A 19,234-nucleotide genomic window follows, 5' to 3' on the forward strand; every position below is an offset into this window, starting at 1 on the left:
TTGATAAGCCTCTACGAGCTAAGAAAAAAGGAGAGGGGCTTCCCTGGTGGCGCAGTGGTTGAGAATCTGCCTGCTAATGCAGGGGACACGGGTTCGAGCCCTGGTCTGGGAAGATCCCACATGCCACGGAGCAGCTGGGCCCGTGAGCCACAATTGCTGAGCCTGCGCGTCTGGAGCCTGTGCCCCGCGACGGGAGGGGCCGCGATAGAGAAAGGCCCGCGCACCGCGATGAAGAGCGGTCCCCGCACCGCGATGAAGAGTGGCCCCCGCTTGCCGCAACTGGAGAAAGCCCTCGCACGAACCGAAGACCCAACACAGCCAAAAATAAATAAATAAATAAATAAATAAATAAGAAAATCCTTTAAAAAAAAAAAAAGAAAGAAAGAAAAAAGGAGAGGAGGCATAAATTACTAATACGAGAAATGAAAGAGGGGATATCACTATGGGTCCTATAGACGTTAAAAGTATAATAAAGGAATAGTGTGAATAACTCTATGCCCACAAATTTGACAACCTACATGAAATAGACCAGTTCCTTAAAAAATGTTTTTGGGCCAAGACTCACAAAAGAAATAGACAATCCAAATAAGCCTATATCTGTTAAGAAATTGAATCAATAATTAATAACCTTCTGAAATAACACCAGGCCCAGATGGATTCACTGGTGAATTCTACCAAACACTTAAGGAAGAAATTATACCAATTCTCTACAATCTGTTTCAAAGGATAGAATCAGAGGGAATACTTCCTAACTCATTCTTTGAGGCCAGCATTACCCTAACAGGAAAACCAGACAAAGACATTACAAGAAAAGAAAACTACAGACCAATATCTCTCTTGAACATAGATGCAAATATTTCTAACAAAGTATTAGCATATCGAATCCAACAATGTGTAAGAAGAATTCTATACACCATGGCCGGCTGGGATTTATGCCAGATATGCAAAGCTGCTTCAACCTTTGAAAATCAGTTCATGTAATCTATCATATCAACAAGCTAAAAAAGAAACCACAAGATCATATCAATAGATGCAGGAGAAGCATTTGGCAAAATCAAACACCCTTCATGATAAATTCTCTCCATAAACTAGGAATAAAGGGGGAACTACCTCAACTTGATAAAGAATATCTACAGAAAACCTACAGCTAACATTATATTTTAATGGTGAGAAACTCAAAGCTTTCCCACGAAGACTGGGTATAAGACAAGAGTGTTCTTTTTTTTTTTTTTTTTTTTTTTTTTTAAATTTTATTTATTTATTTATTTATTTATTTATTTTTGGCTGTGCTGGGTCTTCGGTTCGTGCGAGGGCTTTCTCTAGTTGCGGCAAGCGGGGGCCACTCTTCATCGCGGTGCGGGGACCGCTCTTCATCGCGGTGCGCGGGCCTTTCACTATCGCGGCCCCTCCCGTTGCGGGGCACAGGCTCCAGACGCGCAGGCTCAGCAGCTGTGGCTCACGGGCCCAGCTGCTCCGTGGCATGTGGGATCTTCCCAGACCAGGGCTCGAACCCGTGTCTCCTGCATTAGCAGGCAGATTCTCAACCACTGCGCCACCAGGGAAGCCCCTAGAGTGTTCTTTTTTACAACTGCTTCTCAGCATCATTCTGGAAGTTCTAGCTAATGCAAAAATACAGGGAAAGGAAATAAATGGTATACAGATTGAGAAGGAAGATGTCGTCATCATCTAGGTAGAAAATCTAAAAGAATTGACCAGAGAACCTCCTGGTGAGGATGTTGAGCAGTGGGAACTCTTACTCATTGTTGGTTGGAATGCAGCGTGGTACAGCCACTTCAGAAAACAGTTTGGCAGTTTCATAAAAAACTAAGCATGCTCTTAGCATATGATCCAGTCATCATATTTACCCAAATGAGTTGAAAACTTATGTCCACACAAATACCTGCACGTGGATGTTTATAGCTGCCTCATTCCTAAGTTCTAAAACTTGGAAGCAACCAAGAAGTCCTTCAGTAGGTGAATGGATAAATAAACTGTGGTGCATCCAGATAATCGAATATTATACGGCACTAAAAAGAAATGAGCTATCAAGCCATGAAAAGACATGGAGAGGGACTTCCCTGGTGGTCCAGTGGTTAAGACTCCGTGCTCCCAGTGCAGGGGGCCCGGGTTCGATCCCTGGTCAGAGAACTAGATCCTGCGTGCTGCAACTAAAGATCCCGTACGCTGCAACTAAAAAGAAGATCCCACGTGCCGCAACTAAAGACTCTACATGATGCAACTAAAGATCCCGCATGGTGCAGTGAAGATCTTGCGTGCCACAACTAAGACCTGGCACAGCCAAATGAATGAATGAATAAATAAATAAATAAATTCTGATCTAAAAAAAAAAAAGACATGGAGAAACCTTAAATGCATACTACGTAGTGGAAGAAGCCAATCTGAAAAGGCTACATACTGTGTGATTCCAACTATATGACATTCTGGAAAAGTTAAAACTTTGGAGACAGTATAAATATGAGGGGTTGGGACTTCCCTGGTGGTCCAGTGGTTAAGACTCCACGCTTCCACTGCAGGGGGCGAGGGTTCGATCCCTGGTCAGGGAACTAAGATCCCACGTGCTGCAGCTAAATGAACGCATGAATGAATGAATATGCAAATAAATAAGCAAATAAATAAATAGGGGTTGGTGGGGGGTGGGAATGAATAGGCAGAGCACATAGGATTTTTTCGGCAGTGAAGATACTCTGATACCATAATGATGGATATATGTCATTAAACATTTGTCCAAACCCATAGAATTTACAACACCAAGAGTGAACCCTAAGGTTCTGGACTTTGAGTGATTATGATGCGTTGATGTAGGGTCATTAGTGTAGCAAATGTATCACTCTGTTGGGGAGTGTTGGTAATGCTGGGGGCTGTGCATGTGTGGGGGTAGAAGGTATATGGGAAGTCTCTATACCCTCAGTTTTGCTGTGAACCTAAAGCTGCTCTTTTAAAATTTCATTAATTAACTAATTAATTAAAATAGATACACAGGAAAAGATGGCTTCTCTCCTGTTGCCAGATGTTGTTTGGGGTGAACTAGCTTGAGATGAGCCTTTACGCTGGTTATAACATATAGTTGTAGTTGGAGGCACAGTGGAAAGGTAGCATTTCTGAGAGACATCTGGATGATGTCATTGAGCTGCTGGATCAACCAGCTTTGTCCCTACCCTTTATGAGAGTAGATCTTCTTTATTTTAAAGCCATTTTTAATTGGTGTTTTTCTGTACTTGAAAAATAACGTAGGATACAGTTAAAGAACTAACTGTAAACATTGTTTGTCCTAAAAGATGGTGCTGCTTTTAACATCTCATTAATATCATATTGAACTAAGGGAATAAAATTTCTCCCTCTTCTCTACCTTCCTTTCCCCCTTCCCCAACTTCCCTACAGTATATTCATGACTGTGTCCTTTTACAAGGATGATTGAGAGGTCATGTAAAACCTTCTTGTCTACTGTCGTCCAGAGTGATTGTTACTGTCAAAAGCTAAACATGTCAAGTTCCTTTAGGTTTTGATTTGTGCTACTCTTTAATTTTTATCTGTCTTACAAGTTTTGCCTATGAGTTTGATAAATTCAAGCCAGCAAATATTTATTGAGCATTCATTTTATTGCTCTGAACTTTTTAAAGTTTGGATTGCATTTGTTGTACCGAAGATTAGGATTTGTAAAGCATCCCTTGCCATGTGTAAGGTGTATTATTTGAGATGAAATGTTTTTGTTTTGGCTTTTTAGTTTAACCAGCACAATTAGGTCATTATATTATTTTGAATATAGCTGACTATTGTTGTATACTAATTAGTGAATTGCTGGGTATACATTTTCTTAAGTGTTTTTAGAAGTTTTTAGAGTGTAGACATTTATACCTATGCACTGTCCCTGGTACTTAAATACAGTTCACCCTTGAACAATGTGAGGATAAGGGGCACCAACACCCCACCCAACCCATGCAGCTGAAAATCCATGTATAATTTTTGACTCACCTAAAACTTAATACTGATAGCCTGCTGTTGACCAGAACCCTTACTGATAATAAGAACAGTCGATTAACACAGATAATATATGTTATTTTTATTATATACTGTATTATAGTAAACTAGAAAAAAGGAATGTTACTAAGAAAATCATAGGGGGACTTCCCTGGTGGCACAGTGGTTAAGAATCTGCCTGCCAGTGCAGGGGCCATGGGTTCGATCCCTGGTCCAGGATGATCCCACATGCCGTGAAGCAACTAAGCCGGTGTGCCACAACTACTGAGCCTGTGTTCTAGAGCCCGCGAGCCACAACTACTGATCCTGCGAGCCACAACTACTGAAGTCCACGGGCCTAGAGCCCGTGCTCTGCAACAAAAGAAGCCAGTGCAATGAGAAGCCCGCGCACTGCAACGAAGAGTAGCCCCCGCTCACTGCAACTAGAGAAAGCCTGTGCGCAGCAACGAAGACCCAACACAACCAAAAATAAATAAATAAATAAATTTATTTAAAAAAAAGAAAAGAAAATCATAGGAAGAGAAAATACATTTACAGTACTTTACTGTATTTATCAGTATTGTAAGTTTACATCATCTGTTTATAAGATGAATCATCTCTCTTACTACCTACATCAGTATTGTCTTATAATGATACAAAACACTAGATGTTATATGTATTACTAATACTAGACATCAAAAAAGAAAAGATAATATGAAAAAGAAATTCATACTTATTTACAGGTACAACAATTCATGCATTGATACTGAAGCAGCAACAATATGGTTGCTTTATGGTAGCCTGGTGTAATCAGTTGTTTCCCGGTAGCTTAGCTTGTACACTAATGAATGAATCATTATAAAAACCATTTACCTGTGTTGATAGGCTGATAACGCAATTTCTCCAATTACAAGGTGGGGTGGGAGGGGAGAGGGAGGGGATACTGTATGGTAATTTAATTCTTTGAAAGCAAAGTTATAAAACAGTAAAAAACTAACATCATTTATGTTAAATATCACTCACCTTATGAGCCTGAGTAAGGATAGACTAGTACGTACATATATTTTATGCATTCATGACATACCTAACTTTTTCTTAGTTTTTTCAGTATATGTAGACTACATGGTTCATCTGCTAGTTTTTCAAATGGTCACAGTTTTCCAGAATTTTTCCCAATATATTTATTGAAAAAAATCGGCATATACATGGACCCACGCAGTTCAAACCCATGTTGTTCAAGGCTCAACTGTATATACAATCCTGGATCTCTGGCTAGTGCAGCTTTTCTAAAGCAGTGGAAGGAGAGAGAGCATGCTTATTACCCAATTATTCCTCAGCCATTCCTTTTGCTTCCTGTGTGAATACAGAAAGGGAGTATAGAGGGGCATCGTTTATAGGCTAATGATAGTTCTGTTCTGTGCGTGGAAGGAATAAGCTAGATTTGAGTATCCTTAAGTGTGGGGAAGCTCAGCCTCTAGCCCAAATAGCTAAGCAGTGTACTTGCTGCAGTTTTGCTTTTTTTCAAGATTCCCAGGAGAAGCCACAACTGGCCAAGCTTTGATAAATACTTTTAATTGGTCAGTTGTCAGTATAGCGTTTTGGTGAAGAGCCTGAGTTTGAAAGCAATTTCCTCATCTATTAAGAATAATGCATGCTCAACCGTACAGTAATTTTGCAAAGTAAAACAGATGTGTCAAGTGCTTTATGCAGTGCCTACCGCAAAATAAAGATCTGTGGGTTGCACTCCTTTTCTGAGAAACTCCTCATTCCACATGGTTACTGTAGGAACTGCTGTGTTAATAAAACCTGACTTCTTCAGCTGTTCTCACTTGATTTGTACACAGGTGAGCAACTAAGCAAAGTTGAGTCGATCAGAATACTGTTCTGAGGTTTAGAATTAAAAGACTTCTCTTTGGTCTGCTGAAGTTTTGAAAGTAAATCCCGGGATCTCTAATGCTTTGTTTCCTAATGTGAGGAAAAGTGTTGCTGGCAAAGGCAAAGAAAAGCAGCTGATGCTGAAGAAACTGAGAAGTAGACAGAGTCCTGAATGTTTCACGTGCTCTTGTGGCCTTGCCACATGCCTTCCTGACCTAAGTTGTAGTTGTTGGTGCTCAATTCCATGAGGTATTCTGGCGTCCTTCTGATAAGTCCATTTTACCTAAATTGGTTCAATTTAGATTTCTTTTCCTTGCACCCAGTAATGCCATCTAAGGTATGTGTTCAATAAGTAGTAACTCTTAAGGACAGTGAGAGAAACAGAGACTGTTTACTAGTCAAAATACTTTAAAATTTTTTATTTATTTATTATTTTATTTATTTTATTTTTGGCTGTGTGGGGTCTTAGTTGCGGCATGCGGGATCCGTCACTGGGCACAGACTCTTTGTTGTGGCACAGGCTTCTCTCCAGTTGTGGCATGTGGGTTTTCCCTTGTGTAGTTTGTGGCACGCCGGCTCTCTGGTTGAGGCACACAAGCTCAGTAGTTGTGGAGCGCGGGCTTTAGTTGCCCCGTGGCATGTGGGATCTTAGTTCCCCGACCAGGGAGTGAACCCGCGTCCCCTGCATTGGAAGGTGGATTCTTTACCACTGGACCACCAGGGAAGTCCCCGAAATACTTTTTACTTAAAGTTACATTCCTCTGCTAAATGCAGATGATTTTTCATGTTATAATCTGGAACTTTAAGGTTCCACAGAGGTTCTCAAGGTATTCCTTGGGAAAGAATCATAGCAAACATTTTACAACTGGTTTTTAATTCATTTATGTATAGTTGTCTGTACCCAGAGATTTGGGTAGTTGTCTGTCAGAGGCTATTCTAGAATGTACTGTGTTCTTGGACCCCAAAATCGATATAGGAGTCTTCTACAAGCTATACAGTACATTAGAATATTATTGATTCATGGAGGGTTTTCTTCATTAACATTTAAATTTGTTTAAACCTCTGTAGTGCCTGTGTGGTATGTAACTTTAAGCCAGGTGCTATGTGGGTATAAAATTGACACTTTGCTTCCTCCAGATACTTATTACCTAATTGTGAAACCATGACATAAGCCCAAAGTTGAGCAATAACAAGAATGCCACCTGTATGGTACAAATGATAATGTTGTAATAGAAGCACAGGATAGAGAGACCCCAGTGTACTGACATGCTCCCGAAGACTTTGTGACGGAGATGAAATTTGAGCTGGACCATGAAGAGCAGAAGGGATTTGGGAAGGGGAAAGGCATTCTGGGTAAAGGGAAGAAAGGTGAAAGATGAAAATGTGCTATTATTCATTCTATTAGTAGCGATTAACTGGTTTCAGCTATAGGTTAGTACTTTTGAACATCAGGTTAACGAGGGAGAGTGGAGTTGATTGGTGATGATGTCAGCCACTAAAAGTGATTGAGCTTTTGATTTAACGAATGTGAAATTGCCTTCAAGTTTGATCTGCTAGCACATAAACCAGTTGGATCTCTGTGATTTGAGGATGAGAGGATAAGTTTGGAGGATAGTAGTGAATTTTTTTTTTTTTTTTCTTTTGGATGCACCGGGTCTTAGTTGCAGCACATAGGATCTTCGTTGTGGCATGGGGGATCTTTAGTTGCGGCACGTGGGATCTAGTTCCCTGACCAGGGATCGAACCCGGGCCCCCTGCATTGGGAGCTCAGAGTCTTAGCCACTGAACCACCAGGGAAGTCCCAATAGTAGTGAATTTAAAAATAAAAACTAAAAGCACAATCTAAGGATTTTTCCAGATAGCTGTAAGTGTACAGAGTGTCACTTCCATGCCAAAGTAAGCTAGGGTTCTCTTATTTGAAGCATCTCAGACATCCACCAGCACCCTACAGAACTATATCCCCAAGGCCAAGGTTCACCGTGGGGCTTCTCTGAGTGCAGGGTGTTGAGGACAACCAGCCATCATAACTTACTTTATGAAGGGGTCAAGACAAGAGTGGATCTGATAAATCCTAGCTAAGTTCAGCTGAGTTCTATGGACCAGAAGCTGAGCATTGAAAGATGATACCCAGATACTCAACAGGGAAGTTTCAGTCTGATAGCAGTAGAAATAAAAGAAAAAGTAAAAATGATGGGACAGAAAAGAGAGTGACCATTATGGGAAAGTAAATGGGAAAAATAGAGAAAAGAAAAAAACCTACTTAGAAAATTATGATAAGAAATTGATAAGAATAAGTGAAGTCAGGCCACAGAATGTTTTGAGGGAGAGTGATTAGTTTTAAGCAGACAGCGGTTAAATAGATAGTGGAGCCTTGTAAATAGTCTGTATAATAAGTTAACATCACACACCTGGAGCTCAACTGCCTGTGCTTCCATCCTGATTCTGCCAATTCCACATGATCTTGAGTAAATTCCTTAAACTTTTCTGTGACTTGATTTCCTTATATGTATTCACTTCCTTAACCTTGTGAGGTGAAGTGCTTGGAGTGGTCGTAGCATAAAGCAAGCTCTGTGATGTTGGTGTTACTGTTCTTCCTGGTTACAGCTAATATACACGAATGCTTCAGTACCTGGAGTAGGGCAGAATTGCGGAATTGAGTCATTGTTGTGAAGGCTGTAGTTGAATCCATATACATAGATGAATTCTTAGACTCTCTAAGCATTTCTTCTTGTACAGATGTTCTGTCTCTCTTTCAGTTTATCATTTCTCACTTTTCACTTCTCTGTTTTCCTACCTTATAGGCTTCCTCTTATTCCAACCTGATCCTAAAATCTGCTTTAAGTTAAAGCTTCCACAGAAAATGTTGAGAATGTGTAAGTGCAGTTTGAGTTCCCAGGTTTGACGTAAGGCACTTCCTGTTAGATCTAATAACGCTTTTCCTGGGCTGTGCTTGGGATATACCATAGATTCCCTTCTTTCTCACAGACTCATTCCCTAGGTTGTCTAACCTTGCTTGCCTGTGTTTTGCTGACTGTTTCTGGAGTTCGCCGTAGTACAACATAAAAACTAAAGTATAATTCAGGATGTTTCTGAACACTTTTTAAAAACTTTATTTTGAAGAAATTATAGATACTCCAGAATTACAGAAATGGTACAGAGAGGGTCTTGTGTTTCTATCAACCAGATTCCTCCTATGATGACATCTTACAGTGCATTATCAAAAACAGGAAGTTGATACTGGCATAGTACAACTAATTAGACCACATTCCTTTCTTGGGTTTCACCAGTTTTTGCATGCACTCATATGGGGGAGGAGGAGAGGAGTGATGGTAACATCTTTGTGTGTAATTCTTTGACATTTTGTCATATGTGTAGATTTGTATAACCGCCAACATGTTCAAGATGCAGAGCTATTGCATCACCACAAATGAACTCCCTCATGTTCCAATCACTTGTGTGTAATGCACTAGTCTACCATTAGCCTGTGGCCCAACCCCAAAGTGGTTAGCAATCACTGGTCTCCTTTAATATGTGTCCTTTTCCCATCTTTCAGGATAATCACTTATAAGCACTAAAGCTATTTTTCAGTTTGCTTTTATTTGGGGAGGGTGAATAATTTTTTGTAGTCCTAATCATATGCACAAAATATCTTTTCAGAGCACCACATAAGAACTGTAAGAAAAATATTTATTTCAGTGGATATAATCAAAAGCTGTGTGATCAAATGAGTTAAATTTTTTGTTTGAGTCTGTTGTGTGTATTTCATAATTCTACTTGGGATTGTTTTAGAATACAACATGGAGGTATGGTTTCTTTAAAAACCGACTTAATATCTAAGAAACATTTTCTTTTTTTAATGGGCACCTGGACTTGTGAAATGCCTGGTATGGGAAATTACTGAAATGCTTTTCAGCTGATTGAAATGTTATTTTTAATTTTTTTATTTTACTTTTTGAAACATGTACATGGTAATAACTCCATACGGTACCAAAGGCCACAAATGGTGAAGAATAACTCTCTCACACTTCAGACTCTAGTGTCAGCGTTCTTTACCCAGAGGCAATCACTGTATCTTGAGTATACAAGATATCCTTGAGTATCCTTCCGAAGATGTTTTATGCATATTCAATCCTAGGAGTGTGTAGAACCTTTAGCATATAATTGTTTCGAGGCTGCGTTTTTCATTTAACAGTGTGCTTTAGAGATGTTCCATTGATAAGGAACATGGGGGTCTGCTTGTTATTTTAAATTGAAAGCATGGTGCGATATTGGGTTGGCCAAAAGGTTCGTTTGGTTTTTTCCGTAAGATGGCTCTAGTAGCACTTAGTTGCCTTTAACTTCATTCAAAACAGTTTCGTTAGATTGTATGTGACAGCTGTCATATCAGCGTGCATTCAAAAAAAGGCTTAGCAAAATTGATGAATTTTTGTGTAGCCATTTTAATATTGAAGATGGAAGAAAGAAAGCAACATTTTCAGCATATTACACTTTATTATTTCAAGAAATGTAAAACCGCAACTGAAATGCACGAAGAGATTTGTGCAGGGTATGGAGAAGGTGCTGTGACTGATAGAATGTGTCAAAAGTGGTTTGCAAAGTTTCGTGCTGGAGATTTCTTGCTGCATGATGCTCCATGGTCGGGTAGACCAGTTGAAGTTGATAGCGATCAAATCGAAACAATAATTGAGAACAATCAACATTATACCACGTGGGAGATAGCCAACATACTCAGAATATCCAAACCAAGCGTTGAAATCATCATTTGCACCAGCTTGGTTGTGTGAATCGCTTTGATGCTTGGGTTCCACTTAAGTTAGGTGAAAAAAACCTTCTTGACCATATTTCCGTATGCGATTCTCTACTGAAACGTAATGAAAACATTCCATTTTTAAAACAAACTGTGATGGGCGATGAAAAGCGGGTACCGTACAACAATGTGGAACGGAAGAGATTGTGGGGCAAGTGAAATGAACCACCACCAACCACACCAAAGGCCGGTCTTCATCCAAAGAAGGTGATGTGTATAGGGTGGGATTGGAAGGGAGTCCTCTATTATGAGCTCCTTCCGGAAAACCAAACGATTAATTCCAACAAGTACTGCTCCCAGTTAGACCAGCTGAAAGCAGCACTTGACAAAAAGCGTCCAGAATTAGTCAACAGAAAACGCATAATCTTCCATCAGGATACCGCAAGACCGCACGTTTCTTTGATGACCAGGCAAAAGCTGTTACAGCTTGGCTGGGAAGTTCTGATTCATCCACCGTATTCACCAGACATTGCACCTTCCGATTTCCATTTATTTTGGTGTTCACCAAATTCTCTTAATGGAAAAAATTTCAATTCCCTGGAAGACTGTAAAAGGCACCTGGAACAGTTCTTTGGTCAAAAATATAAAAAGTTTTGGGAAGATGGAATTACAAAGTTGCCTGAAAAATGGCAGAAGGTAGTTGAAGAGGAGGGTGAATCATTGTTCAATAAAGTTCTTGGTGAAAATGAAAAAGTGTCTTTTATTTTTACTTAAAAACCACTTAAAAAAGGCACTTTTTGGCCCACCCATTATTATGATTTATAATAGGAAATATATATATATATTTGGTCTTTGTTTCTAGCATAGAAAAACCCTTGACATTTCCTGTGAGGAGAGCAAAGGTGCCTTTTTTTATGGTGATGAGAAAGCCCCTAAGGGTGGGAGCCCTTGCCTTTGGAGTCAACCACGTGATTAGAGGGTTAGAACTTTTAGTCCCACCCCCTGATCTCTGCGGAGAGAAGAAGGGCTAGAGATTGAGTTCAGTTGCCAGAGGTCAGTGATTTAATCAAACATACCTGTGTAGTGGGACCTCATAAAAACCCAAAAGAAGGAGGTTCAGGGAGCTTCCGGGTTGGTGACCCAGAAATGCTTACACGTTCCACCGTGTCAGGTCCCACACTCTGTGAGGATGGAAGCTCCTTTGTTTGGGATCCCGCCCTGTGTTTCTCTTCATCTGACTGTTGATTCATATCCTCCAGTATCCTCTGTAATAAACTGGTAATCTAGTGAGTAAACTGCTTTCCTGGGTCCTGTGAGCCACTCTAGCAAATTAATCAAACCCAAGGAGGCGGTCCGGGGAACCTGGATTTGTAGCCAGTCAGTCAGAGGACCAGTAACAACCTGGACTTGCTGTTTACCTCTGAGGTGGGGTGGGGCCCCCGTCTTGTAGGACTGAACCCTTAACTTGTGGCACCTGATGCTGTCCCCTGGTAGGTGGTGTCAGATTTGTGTTGAGTTGTAGGACAACCAGCTGGTGTTGGAGCATTGCGTGGATGTGTGGGGAAACCCGCCCCACCCCCCCAACTTTGGAATTGGATTCAGAGCCCTTACATCATATTTCACTATGTGGATGTGCAACTCAAAGACCTCTCATCTGAAAAATGTTCATAACTGGTAGTGATAAGCTGATCGAAGTCTGACAGAAGGAAGCATTTTAAATGATCTTTAAGCATTTTGCTGCAACAATGTGTATTTTCCAGACATTAAAAGAAATACTGGGCCAAGGCTTTTTGGAGTCCACTGACAGTTCAATGTTACCTTCCTTGCATAGACCATACCCACAGTGCGTTATCTGTAATTCCCATTTTGGGTTTCTTTAAGTGATGTGAGAATTTAGATACTTAAGAATCAAACTGAGGGCAAAAACTTCTCAATATCTTAACTGTTTGCCTTAGTGTTTCAATTGTCTTGGCCACACCCAATTCAACAGTACTTTTTTTCGTAGCTTGCCTTTATTGAGTCTTTATATAGTATTCGACCTAGTGATCATAGAAACAGTTTTCTTTTTTCATTCCTATTTCATCAGTTTAAATAATATTTTTAAAAATTACATAAATGATTGCAGGTGCAGTTGGCACAAGCAGTTGTGGTAACAAACACGTCTTACCCTTGGTAAACATACCCAGTGGTAGGAGCAAGCATGCAGGGTCTTGGTTGTGGTGGTCTATTAGTCAAAACACATGGTGTGCCAAAGTCACCATTAGTTTTACTCAGGAAACAGAAAATATTGATTAATCATGTGATTCAGTTAAATGAAGGTTGGTTAAGAGCTGCTTGTGTTTCATAATTTTAAATAACCACTTCCTTATTGATGGACATTGAAATTGTTTTCGGCATTTTGCTTCCTATATGATCAATAAATATACCTAAGTTTTGCTTGCACACACATAGCAATACCTTTATCTTAAAAAAGAAAATTCCTTTAAGTGGAATTCAGTGTGTATAAGGGAATAGTCATTTTTTCATTCTAATAAATTTTGTTAAAGGGAATCTTAAATGTTTTATTGCATGATTTTCAATATTTAATTGTAGTAAAGTAAAATATGATAGGTAAAATTTTTTCTTTTAAAATTAACCAATTTATTCCTTAGTTTTTCCTCTCTCCAAATCAAATTAAAGAAAAAAGAAAGTTCATGAGTCATAAAATAATACATAAATAGGATTTAAGGCATTGAGTCATAGAATTCCAGACATCTCTCACACATAAATGACTCACTTTCTGTGTGTGCTGTGTATGTGGTTTATACTATGGACTAGATGTGTTCCTCAATTTGAGTGGGTCTGTTCATATTTAAACACTAGGGAAGTTTGATGTGTTAGTGATTAACACTGAAAAGCCTTAAGCCAAGGATCTTTTTATTAAATTGACTAAGTTAGGACTCAGCTTTGAATGAAGCCTGATATTTTAGTGGTTCTGTGTTAGCTGTTTCAATGACAGTTTGTTCAGTAATTTCTATGCAAACCATTTGTTTGATGTGGTATGTATTGGAATAAAAAACGTGGTCTTGTGGAAATTAATTGGGGTTAGAGAGACAGGAACTCTTAGCTTATTAAAAACATTAATAACCACTATACCAACTATTTTAAGAACAAAACCAGTATCACAAATATATTAAAATTATATGAAGAAACGTATGTAGAGCCAGTTATAATTGTGTTACACACATCTTTCTAATTCCTTTATATACTACAGCTAAACCTTTTTAGAATTGCCTGTGAATATTTTTAACCCCTCTTTTGACTAGCAGTTTTTTTCCTAATTTATTCTCATTGGCCTAACTACCTTTTCTTAGCATAATTGGGGTTTTGGTTGCCAAACTGGAAAATTATTATGATGTGAAATTTTTCATTTTTTTAAATCTTGAAAGTTATAATGTTATCTTAATACAAGAGACCCCAAAATACAATACCTATTTAAATAAGAATTTTATTTCTCTTAATAGTCTAGAAGTTAGTGGTCCAGCTCTGTGTTGGTGGGGCAACTGTGTGCTCTACAAGATGATTCAGTATGTTTTGCTTAACAGACTTGTAGGATATTGGCCTGCCTCTGCATGGTCAAAGCCGGTACAGTTGCACATGTGCCTTCTAGCCTGAGGGAAGTGGGAAAGTTTTAGTCTAGCTCTGGATTGGTGTCTTTTAGGTTGAAGATGACCTGAAAGTTGTGCCTTTACTTCCACTCACGTACCATTGGTCCACACTAAGTAACAAAACTTCAAGGCATGCTAGGGGTCTGTTCTCTTGCTGGTGGGTAAATAACCAGGTAAAACTTTATTCCTATGGACAAAGGGGAAACGGATAATGGAAAACAACTAATAATCTGGCTCAAAAGCCAGTATCTAAAAAATTGGATGTAAATTTCAAACTAAATATTTCTAAATGAATAGCTTTCTCAGATACAGCCAAGTCAGCAACACTCTGTTGTAACTTTAGATGAAGTGTAATGTGAATTGAATCCCTGAATGTGACATTACTCTAAGATCTTGCTTCTCAAACTGGAGGACATTGTTGTTTGAGGGGGGAAGTACACACAGCCATGCACTTAGATGTAGCTTCTCTTCCTGGAGGAAGATTTAGAAGATAGGAATATATTTTAGAGCTAAAAATGAAATTGGCAGGAACTTTAAGAAAAAGCTTAGGATTATTTTAAGGGGTAATTTCAGATCCCCAGAGATATTTTCTATTTTTGCCACTATAGTCCTGTGGAAACATTTTGATAAGCAAACTTTTTTGTTTGTTAGGGTTTGTTTTACTTAGTTAGATCAACAATTCTAAACTATGTAAAATTGTGGAAATATATTGGGGGGGGTGGGAGAGTAGTATGAAGTAAAGGAAATTTTCTTGTGTATACAAGCAGCATAGGCATCTTTATTCAAAGAAAGTCTTAAGTTATTTCTTTGTCATCTTAGATTTTTCTTTTATTCTTTGCTGCGTTTTATACCATTCTTTTAAGGCCAAAATATATTTTTTAGGCTTTTCTTCTCCTTGCAAAGGAATACTCTGATAATGGGACTTGCAGACTACACTAGAGTTGTGGAAGTAGTGAGCTGTAGTTAATAATGGCTTTTCTTCATTTAAAGTATATTAAAATTAACTTTATATTAAAATTTATGTTCCATCTTTCCTTCTTATCACAGGACAATGAAAAGAGAACTCCACTGCATGCTGCTGCCTATCTTGGAGATGCAGAAATCATTGAATTGCTTATTTTATCTGGTATGGTAAGCTCTGTGTAAGAGCACATCATGCACATTTTGGTCATATTTAATATTTATTAAACCTCATTGACTATTTCTTCATATTTGTTAAACAACCTGAAACTTATTTGTTCATTCTAGAAGTAATGATCTCATATCATGTCCCAGGTACTGTTTTGGTGCTTAGAGTACATTGGAAAACAAGTCACTGCCTTGTGGAGCATATACTCTAAAGAAAAACAGGCTACAAATACAAGTAAATTTTACAGTATGTTAGAAGGAGATAAGTGCTATGGAAAAATGAAAAAGTAGATCAGAATACAGTCAGCCCTCTGTTTTCATGGGTTTTGAATCCATGGATTCAAACAGCCACAGATCAAAAATATTTGGAAAAAATTCCAGAATGGTCCAGAAGGCAGAATTTGAATTTACCATGCACTGGCAACTATTTACATAGCATTACATTGTATTTACAGCTATTTATATAGCATTTACATTGTATTAGGTATTATAAGTAATCTAGAGATAATTTAAAGTATACAGAAGAATATGCATAGGTTATATGCAAATACTATGCCATTTTATATAAGAGCTTTTAGCATCTGTAGATTTTGATATCCACAGTGGGTCCTGGAACCAATCCCCTGCGAATGCTGAGGGACAGCTGTAATGGAGTGGGATGAGCATTATATAAGTTGGGTATTATATGGAGTAGTCATATAAGGCCTCATTGACCACAGAGTTGCTGGGAGATGATAATAGTTCTCCAACGAGGAGGTGGTAGTAGCTTGGAGCTAGTACAGCATTGGAGGGGATTAGAAAAGATGAGATTGTAGATATATTTTGAAAATGATACCAGCAAGATTTATGTCTTTAAATAGCTTGTGTCTAATTCTTTTTGAGGGCCTGTAAAATATATTTTAGGAAATTGTACTTTATTTTTAAATTTCTTCTAACCTGTTCAAGACCTTACAATATGAAGTAATGGTAAAACTGTGTCCTATAGAATAGCACCTATGGTGGTCAGACTTCTTGCAGTCCTAAAACAGGCAATCAAAGAGAGCTTAGAAATATTTTTGTTGTATCCAGATTATCGTAAGTGATATTTATTGAAAAAGGATGCCTATGTTTGAATTGTGCTTGTGTTGCCAGATTGCACAGATATATGCATAATGCAATTGGAGAGATAGTATCATTCCTTTGATATTTGGGAGAAGGAGCACTGAGAGAAATTTTGAGTGAAAATCCTCTTAAATAGTAGCCTGAATAGAATTTTGCCATTATAAATTAATAAAGTTTTTTAAATGTAGTTTTTATAACAAATTGCATGATCTTATAGAATTACAGTCACTTATGGACCAAGCTAATATTCTTATATTAGTTTCTTTATGAATAACTTTATCACTGACGTACTTCCTTGAAGATGTCTGTTCCTCTGTGGATGCTAGCTCACTAGTTTTCAGCTGAAATTTACTAGAGGTAAGAACTGAGGAGGTTCAAGAGAAAAATAATGCTTCCTCTTAATTGAGGCATAGTCTGCTTTAATAATATATCCAGGACCAGATAGCTTCACAGGTGAATTCTACCAAACATTTAAAGAAGAGTTAATACCTGTCTTTCTCAAACTGTTCCAAAATTTGAAGAGGAAGGAATGCTTCCAACCTCATTTGAGGTCAGCATTACCCTGATACCAAAATCAGAAAAAGACACTACAAAAAAAAGGAAGTTACATCCCAATTTCCCAGATGAACATAGACGCAAAAATCTTTAATAAAATATTAGTAAACCAAATTCAACAATACATTAAAAGGATCATACACCATGATCAAGTGGAATTTATTACAGGGATGCAAGGATGGTTCAGCTTCCACAAATCAATCAATGTGATACACGCCTTAACAAAATGAGGCTAAAAATCATATGATCATCTCAATAGATGCAGAAAGAGCATTTGACAAAATTCAACACCTACTCGTGGTAAAAACTCTCAACGAAGTAAGTATAGAGGGACTATACCTCAACATAATAAAGTCCATATATGGCAAGCCCACAGCGAACATACTTAAAGCTGAAAAGCTGAAACCTTTTCCTCTAAAATCAGGGGCATGGTGAGAGTACCCAGTCTCATCACTTTTTCAACAGAGTCCTAGAAGTCCTAGCCATAGCAGTTAGGCAAGAAAAAGAAATTAAAAGTGTTCAAACTGGAAAGGAAGAAGTAAACTGTCTCTTTTCGCAGGTGACATATTACATATAGAAAACTATAAAGACTCCATCAAAAAACTATTAGAAATAATAAACAAATTTAGTAAAGTTGCAGGATCTAAAATCAATATACAAAAATCTGTGTGCTTGTATATACTAATAACTATCAGAAAGAGAAATTAATAAAATAGTTCCATTTATGATTGCATCAAAAGAGTAAAATACCTAGGAATAAATTTAACCAAGGAAGTGAAAGAGCTGTACACTGAAAACTATAAGACATTGATGAAAGAGATTGAGGAAGGCACAAAGGAATGGAAAGATATTCCGTGCTCGTGGATTGGAAGAATTAATATTGTTAAAACGTCCATGCTACCCAAAGCAATCTACAGGTTCAGTGCAATCCCTATCAAAATTCCAGTGGCATTTTTCACAGACGTAGAATATAACAATCCTAAAATATATATGGAACCACAAAGACCCAAGTAGCCAAAGCAGTCTTGAGAAAGAACAATACAACTGGAGCTTCCTGATTTTTAAACTATATTACAGAGCTGTAATAATCAAAACAGTATATAGTATTGGCATAAAAACAGACACAGAGATCAGTGGAACAAAAGAGAGCCCCAAAATAAACTTGTGCATATTGTGATCGATTAAGGCAAAGGAGCTAAGAATAGACAATGGGGAAAGGACCATCTCTTCAATAAATGGTGGTGGGAAAACTGGGCAACTATCTTACACCATACACAAAAATCAACTCAAAATGGGTTAAAGACTTGAACATAAGACCCCAAATCATAAAACTCATAGAAGAAAACATACAGGGTAAGCTTGGAATCAGTCTTGGTGATGATATTTTAGATTTGACACTAAAAACAAAGGAAACAAAATCAGATATAACAAGTGGGACTACATCAAACTACAAAGCTTCTTTCTGCATAGCAAAGGAAACCAACAAAATGAAAAGGCAACCTACAGAATAGGAGAAAGTAATGTGCAAATTATATATCTAATAAGGGATCGATATCCAAAATATATAAAGAACTCATACAACTCAGTAGCAAAAAACAGACAAACCAATCTGGTTAAAAGTCAGCCAGAGGGACTGAATACACATGTTTCCAAAGAAGACAGAGATATGGCCAAAGGTACATGAAAAAGTGCTCAACATCACTAATCATCAGGGAAGTGCAAAGCAAAACCACAATGAGATACCACCTCATACTTGTTAGAATGGCTATCATTAAAAAAAAAAACAAGCATTAACAAGTATTAGCAGGGATGTGGAGAAAAGGAAAACCCTTGTTGGTGGGAATATAAATTGGTATAGCCACCGTGGAAAACAGTACAGAGGTTCCTCAAAAAATTAAAAATAGAACTGCAATATGATCCAGCAAACCCACTTCTGTGTGTATATCCAAAGGAAACAAAATTACCATCTCAAAGAGATACAGGCATGTTCATCGCAACATTATTCACAATAGCCAAGACATGGAAACAACCTAAATGTCTGTCAATGGATGAATAAAGGTGATGTGGTAAATGCATACATTGAAATATTATTTGGCTGTAAAAAAAGAAGCAAATCCTGCCATTTGCAGCAATATGGATGGACCTTTAGGGCATTATGCTGAATGAAATAAGTCAGAGAAAGACAAATAATTCATGATTTCACTTA

General features: G+C 38.1%; 1 protein-coding gene across 7 annotated transcripts in view; it reads left to right on the plus strand.

Annotated features, from left to right (window-relative positions):
- Positions 1-19,234, plus strand: part of ANKRD28 (ankyrin repeat domain 28) — a 176,676-nt gene that overhangs the window by 88,739 nt on the left and 68,703 nt on the right. For all 7 annotated transcript variants that reach the window (XM_057545192.1, XM_057545194.1, XM_057545193.1 and 4 more), the window contains one exon: positions 15,292-15,370. In XM_057545192.1, coding sequence (XP_057401175.1) covers positions 15,292-15,370 — 79 coding nt within the window. The remainder of the gene's footprint in view (positions 1-15,291; positions 15,371-19,234) is intronic.

The sequence above is a fragment of the Balaenoptera acutorostrata genome, chromosome 4 (assembly GCF_949987535.1).
Source record: "Balaenoptera acutorostrata chromosome 4, mBalAcu1.1, whole genome shotgun sequence".
NCBI lineage: Eukaryota > Metazoa > Chordata > Mammalia > Artiodactyla > Balaenopteridae > Balaenoptera > Balaenoptera acutorostrata.